Source organism: Rosa chinensis, chromosome 2, assembly GCF_002994745.2.
Source record: "Rosa chinensis cultivar Old Blush chromosome 2, RchiOBHm-V2, whole genome shotgun sequence".
NCBI lineage: Eukaryota > Viridiplantae > Streptophyta > Magnoliopsida > Rosales > Rosaceae > Rosa > Rosa chinensis.
In genome coordinates, this window is record NC_037089.1 from 14433480 (window position 1) to 14441254 (window position 7775).

Genomic DNA, 7775 nt, shown 5'->3' on the forward strand with positions numbered 1-7775 from the left:
TTCCTACATTTCAATTTTGGGTAGAGGAATGGCCACAATGGCTTTCCGATGTACTTACTACTGATGTACGTATCTAATTGGTTCAATATATTTTTCCTTTCTCCAAAAAAAAATAAAAATAGTAAAGCATTGATGTGATATATGTGCAACAGAAATATCCAACTTTATCGTTTCAACCATCATTGTCTTCAAACCGCTTTTTCCATTTCAACCATAATTGCCCTAATGTTTAAGGATATGTCTTTGTTTAGAGGTCCAAGCAATTAGTAATGTGATCGCTTGGTGTAGCAACCAAATTAAACTGACTGAAAAGTTTATAGACCTACACTAAAATGGTGGTAATGACTTGACTTGATGCGGTGGGTAATGACTTGACTTGATGCATACAATCTGGTCTCAATCGTCGTGTAGTTTGGTTATTCAAACTTGATGGTTGGCAGAAAACGAGAGGCACAACCAACACAGAATCGACTTAGAAAGCAAGTGCAGGGTACCTTATATCGGAGCATGATCGATGGATTTATATTTGGAAATTCAAGTGTAGGGAACCTAAACCCTAAACTTTGAAAGTTCGAGTGTAGGGATTGTTGAGAATATACACATCCCACATGGGAAAAATGAGACTTTGCCTATGAGTTTATAAGGGTTTGGGCCACTTCATCCATTACCAATTAGTTTTGGATGTGAATCCAAGATTACTTTATCATGATATCAGAGCGGGTTACCCACGTGTGCATGCCTCATGGCCACGCGGGCTACACGTCACCCAAAGTTGTCCATGTGTATGGCTTGAAAATTCGCCACACGTGTGGGGGCGTGTTGAGAATATACACATCCCACATGGGAAAAATGGGATCTTGTCTATGTGTTTATAAGAGTTTGGGCCACTCCATCCATTGCCAATTGGTTTTGGATGTGAACTCTAAATTACTTTATCAGGGATAAATCACTATACCTACAAGCTGAGCCCCGAAGCAACAAGCTTATATAGCGATTTAAAGGACTCAACTACACTCATAATATGGGTCTGAAAATGAACCTAAACCTTAAGGGCTAGCTAGCGTGGATGACTCAAGAAACCAAAATAAAGAAGTGTTTTTCTCATGGATCGATCACTTGGATTCGTTTATAGTTGATCTACCGTTCTCCAGCCCTGGCCCAAGTACATTCAATTAAGTTAATGAAGGACTCAACTACATTCATAATGTGGGTCTGAAAATGATCCTAATTAATGAAAGTACGTGGGCTGAGTTGTTGTATGTTCTTTCATAGACTCTACCCTATAGGCAATAGGTGCATGATGTATCACTACCCACTACGGCACTACCACATGAATTGAAGATTGTTATTAACATGTTAATTTCCTTATCTTTAGATGGTGTCAGTTGTGTGATTTAATTATTTTTTAATTAAAAGAGAAAGGAGATTCGAATTTTAGACAACTCATTTGACAACAGCGCTAGTCATTAATTACGAAACCTCTATCATAAGATCCAACGCTATCAGACATTATCCATATGTGTCAACTGTGTGATTTAATAATTTTTTAATTAAAAGAAAAATGAGATTCAAACTTTAGACAACTCATATGACAGCAACGCTTGTCGTTAATTACGAAACCTCTATCATAAGATCCAACGCTACTGGACATTAAACGAATCAGACAGGATTACGACGTTCTCCTTGTCGGTACAGGACCCTTAATTTCTCTTTAGAAAGCCGACACTTTTGACTAACGGGCCGGGCTCATAAACCTCTCTTGGGCTCATCATCGTTGTTAGCCCTAAACCGAGTCAAAACCAAACACGGATAACAACCATCCCCAATAGCAATCCCAACCGTCCGTTTGGGACATCTGGACTCAATTAGCCCGTACGATGCGACGACAATTTTAGTGGGAAGTACAACGAACGCAGACAGAGAGAATATATAAATAAATATAAATATATATATATATATATATATATATATGTATATATAACAACACCAGCCCGCCAGCGTGGAATTAGGATCGTAAACACAAATTCAATTCGGAAAAACCTGGAATCTTCTTCTTCTTCTTCTTCTTCCTACCTTCTTCGACTTCCCATCATTACAGAGACTTTCTCGCTTCTATTTTTAGCAGCCCAGGCTTTTCTACTGCTATCCTCCTCCCTCCTTCTCTGCTGCGTCCCAATCAATTTTCAAGGTAACTTCTCCGATCTGTAATTTTTTTTAATTTACTCTCGGTCAATTGTGGTTAATTTAGGGCTGGTTGATTTTGTTAGCTGTAATTAGGTGTTTGGATGAATTTTTTCTTAATTTTGTTCTGATCTGTGTATTTTTGTGCTTAATTTTTGTGATCTGTGGGAGGTTTTGGGGGGGAATTTGGGCAAGATTTGATTGTTTTGTGATGTGATCTTACTTTGATGAGGATTTTCTTTAGGATCTTTGTGATTTTGTTTAGTGGATTGAAAATTTAGTATTTGGAACCTGTTATTGTGAATTTAGTTGGGATTGTGTTGGAGTAGTTTGATGAATAATGTGGATTTTGTTGGGTTTAGAATTTGTTTTCGATTTTGTGGGGAAGAAAGGAAGAGTTAATGATGGGTTTGTATGGACTACAGGTTTGCGATTTTGAAGTTTTCTGGGTGCAGGGATGGCAAGTGGTTTTGGGGAATCAACGAGCGTGCCGCCCCAAACCCAGTCTTGCTCGGGGAATAATGCCAATGACGCAGGGGATTTCGAGTGCAACATCTGCTTCGAATTGGCGCAAGATCCGATCATAACTCTTTGTGGTCATCTCTTCTGCTGGCCTTGTCTCTACAGATGGCTCCACCATCACTCACATTGCCAAGAATGCCCGGTGTGCAAGGCCCTTGTACAGGAAGACAAGTTGGTTCCTCTTTATGGCAGGGGCAAGACACAGACTGATCCAAGATCAAAATCGTATCCGGGTATCAATATTCCTAATCGCCCTGCTGGGCAGAGGCCTGAGACTGCTCCTCCCCCGGAGAACAATCAGTTTCCCAATTACAGCTTTGGGTTTATGGGAGGATTTATGCCAACGGCAACTGCCAGGATTGGCAACTTCACTTTGGCCACTGCATTTGGTGGTCTGATACCCTCATTGCTTAATATTCATTATCATGGGTTTCCAGATGCTACTGTATATGGAACAACTTCTGGTTTTCCTTACGGGTTCAGCAGTTCATTTCATGGGGGCCATGCTCATGGGTTCCCTCAGCCAGCAACTCAAAGGCAGCAGGTTGATAATGTGTTGAAGAATCTGTTTTTGTTGATTGGTGTATTTGTGATTGCTGCGCTGATTTTTTGTTAGTCCAAGACTGAACTTTGAAATCAGCATGGTTGTTTAGTGTTGCTGCTCTTATATCTGTATATACATTAGCTGTATTCCTGCTTGAGAATGTTCGGCGGTTAGACTCTTGGTCAGTTCTGTTACCTTTCAAAAACATCTGCAATGGACATAAATTTCTTAATAAATGGCTTGCATTTGTGAATATGATTGTTTTGAGATTTAGTGACTTCAACATTAGATGCAGTTACTCGCATGAATGTGGGACTGTGGGAGTATACTTTTCTTTTTATGTTCTGTACCAGGTGGATGGAAGCAGTATTTCCTAGCTTGGCGTACTTATTACTGTCTTATTTGGAAACTATGACTTCCAAAGTTAGCTATGGAGGGGGTGTGAGGGATTTTAGGTAGTGAAACTTGAAAAACACTGTTGAATGGTTCATAAGTCTGTAATGTTGGTTGTGTTGATTTGATATTGCTGAAGCATGACTTTTGGTGATGAAGGTAATATGTTCCCCGATAATTTGCTTTTGCTTGTGTAAGGATAGAATACTGAAAGAAACTAGTTGTGCAAGTTACATTTTTATTTGGGTATTATTCTATAGCTGCTGTTTGTATTGGCATTGTTGACGGTATAGAGGATGGTACATTAAGAGTTGCTCCTGTGGCATAAACTCCTCGTTATTTCTGGTTCTTGGTTTATCTGGTTATACCCTTAAATGGAAAGAAAACTTCTCTCTCATGGATGCTGCCGGAACAAGGTCAGGTCCCTAACCGTTGGGGAAGAGCATACATTGCATTCTGAAGTAAGTGGTAAATGCTTGTAAAGTAGTTTCCTTGGTTAGTTTGATATTGGTGTTGTGATTTAGAAGCACAACTGATGTCTGGCTTGGTTTCAAATTTGAATTTTTGAATGCGACCTGTACTTGGCGTTGTAACTAATGCAACCCTCAGAATATAAGCTGCCTTGAGATCTGAGATGTCCTCTCCTTGTGAGTAGTGTGCAAGCAATGCTAATAATTCTTTTGCTTTAAGCTGGATTAGTGGATTTGAATGCTGACAGTAGTACTCTTCGCATGGCTATCAGAAAGGAAACGTATCAAGCATCTTCAACACCAAATCAAAGAGAGAAATTTTTTTTTTTTTTTTGAAATGGAGAGAATTTCTCAGCGGTAAGTTTTTGCCCGGGCAAAAGCTGGGAATGATGATGTGTTGATCGGGCTAAGTCATTTTTTTGCTTCCATCGGCCCATCTTTGACCAGGCAAGTCTTGCCTTTTCATGACCAAGGCCAAAGAAACGGGTAAGCCCGTGACTTATTTCTTGACCCAGGCAAAAGCTCTGCCAGCTCGGCCCAAGTTCAGCACATGGGTGACGTCAGTCACTGACGCCCATGCCAAAACGCGCTGGACGAACACATGGAGAAGACGGACCAAGCAGAAAGCGCCGCAGCACGTGAGGAACACGATTTTGTCGCCTAGCGAGAACAAGTGGGACGCTCGGTTGACGCGTGGAATGTTGCCGTTGGATATCAGCAAATCTGAAAGCAACGGTCCTTTGAACTGGGCCGTTGTTTTCAATTAAATGTGTGGATCCGACGGTAATGGAATTAATAGCACACATGAACAGTTAAAAAAAAATGAACAGTGTTGACCGAGCAAGAAAAAAAAGGGTGGAAACCCATGTCCAGTGGTAGTGAATAGTAACTTGACTGGTTGAATTCTTGACTTCTCGACTTTGCCTTCTCTTGACTACGAGTGAACTTGCTCTTAGGACCTCTAAATTTGCTCATTTGATCTCTATATCTTCTTTTTTTTTATTAGAAGATCTCTATATGTTTTGAATTATTTAATTACATATTTACATATATATATATATATATATCTTCTTGTAAAATGACAATTATAGACAATGAATTAAAATCAACTAGTATTTTCTTTACAACTCTTTCCGTCTAGTTTTAACACAAATTAAAGATTAAGAAATTGTTCCAAAACTTTTATTGAGTTCCTAATCTAGACTTCGTTCAAGGTTTGGTTGGAGGATGAGAGTTTTGGGTGAGAGACGGTGGTTTTTGTTTTTATTTTTTATTTTATTTAATTTTTTTTGTTCTACCTTCATGAGTTGCATGTTTCTTTCTTTGTTTTTTTTTTTTTTTTTTAGTGTTCTGAGTTTTTGTATTTATATCAATTTCTGTAATGTTTCATTTTTTAGAAGGGTTAGAAACATAAGAATCATTGTCTAACTGTTTGATTTATGACCTTTTGATCAATTTCTGTGTGATGACCATTTTCATGATTTAAAGTTCTAGAAATCTATTTCGGGCATTTTTCAGGTTTGCATGAAAAAAAAAAAACAGGAATGGAGATGTAGTGAGTGAATTAGATGTATAATGAGTATTTTATTGTCTTGTATGTGAATAGTATAACTAAGGTTATTTGAGAAATTCAAACGGAGGTTTAGTGAGCAAATATTTATATTTAAAAGGAAAAAAGAGGTTTTTTTTTTTTTTTTGAATAAAGGGAAGTGCGGCTGCCCTCAAACCTTGATTAAAGAAACTGTCGAATACAGGGGGACATTGAGCCAAAACCCCTGATTACGCATTTAGAGAATATCCAGAAATACTATCACGAGTCTCTACTAAACAACTGTATTCAACTAGGCACCAATTAGCAAAAAAAAAAAAAAAAAAAAGAGGTATAGAGAGTATGAGAGGTCATATGAGCAAATTTAGAGATTTTAATAGAAACTCTCATCAAAGATGGTGCTCCATTCTTGCATTATAAGAGTGGTTGATAATCTGTTATTGCATTACTAACAATTGGATTTGGTTAGCTGGTGACAAGTTTTTGTCTTTTCATGACCATAAGCATTATGCAGCTATTTCACACAATAATGCTCGGAAAACATCCATGTTATTAACCAACTATGCCTGCAAACTCTGTGTCTTGTTCTTGAAATGATTAATGGAACCATATGAGAATGAGGACAGAGGACAGGGTGGTCTTCCTATCTCCATTATAAACGTTGGCCTTTGGTGTGGCCTAGCTAAGAAGCATATATATTATTAGTCTGCCTTGGAGTTAACAGACGACAGGGTGGTCTTATTCAGTTATTCCTATCTCCATTATTGATTTGAATTTTGGCCTCGTCGAAAGGAGTAATAAAGATTCTAACTCTGACCTTGGTCGGTAAAAAAGCCAGAGCTCAAGAGTCTATTCCTCATGTGGCCAGTACTCTTTTACCCTTCTGCGACCATTTGGAGTTCAGATATTATTTCTCGCCATATAGCTGGATGTAATGCACTTCATTGAGAGACATTATTTAATGGATAGGGGCTTTTTTCATGTGCTCCTTTCCGCAGTTTAAAAGCACTCTCCACACAAATGAGTGCTTTCAAGATGCCTCTAGCTAGGGCTGGCTTAAAATGCCGGAGCTACCGAAACCGGCCGAACCGTCGCTGTCGGCGCCGACAAAAGTGGTAGCCGAAGGTCCGATTCGGTTCTGCCGAACCGTAGATACGTAGTCGGCTCGGTAACGGTATTTCGAACCATATATATACGGTAATACCGACCAGCCGTATATATATACTTTTATTATTTTATTTATTTATTTTTAATACTACCTATGTTTTAGGCCGTTGATTTTAGCATCTATGAATGGCAATCGTTGGATCTTAGTAGAGACCACGCGATAACCTAAGGGGGTTGGTCGAGTTAGGTCATTTGTTCGTGCAGCCTCTCTCTCTCTCGACCCTCTCTTCCTCTCTCTTCCTCTAAGAACCCAGCCACAATTTCTTGAATCCAGCCCCAATTGTATCAAAACTTTGCTCAATCGAATCCCAAAAACACGATCTAGTGATTTACGCAAGATGAGAACCTCACCAACATAAGTTTCAACCCAATATCATTTTATTTTTGAAATCCCCAAATCCTTCGACCCAACCCTAGATCAGCTGATTGTTCTCAGAGGCTTATACGGTGTTGAAGTGGTGGTTCAAAGCACAAAAATTCAGTAAAATCTATCTCCTTTTAGTCTTGTACTCTTGTTACTCCTTTTAGTCTAATTTGTATGAAAAAAATGTAATCTGTTGTTGATTTTTTTAATGGATTGTTTGCAAGTGATCGTGGTTATCTAATATATATGTTAATATGTGTTTTGGTAGGAAAGTCCTTTGAAGCTTCAACGTATTGACCATGGATTTCAGTTGAGAGTTTATCAGTTTATGTAGAGGCAGAGAGGTGATCAAGGTCTTTGATTAGGTAACTAAACTTGTGTGTGCTTCGATGGGTTTTGATTCTTTCATACATGCACTATCTGATTATAACTTGGTGTATAAGTATCTGATTATGACTGTGTGTATAAGAAGTATGTGATTATGGGTGCTAAAATTTTACTTTGCATTCGATCAACTCTTATTACTGTGACTTTCTGTGAAAACTCTTATTACTGTGACTTTATGTGAAAAAGTGTGTATGAATT

General features: G+C 38.5%; 1 protein-coding gene across 1 annotated transcript; it reads left to right on the forward strand.

The window, feature by feature from the left end:
- The first annotated feature begins 1993 nt into the window (after positions 1-1993).
- LOC112189304 (E3 ubiquitin-protein ligase RNF185) lies at positions 1994-3502 on the forward strand. Its single transcript, XM_024328606.2, has 2 exons — positions 1994-2188; positions 2607-3502. The coding sequence occupies exon 2, from the start codon at positions 2639-2641 to the stop codon at positions 3317-3319; it is 681 nt and encodes a 226-aa protein (XP_024184374.1). The 5' UTR covers positions 1994-2188; positions 2607-2638; the 3' UTR covers positions 3320-3502.
- The last annotated feature ends 4273 nt before the right edge of the window (positions 3503-7775 follow it).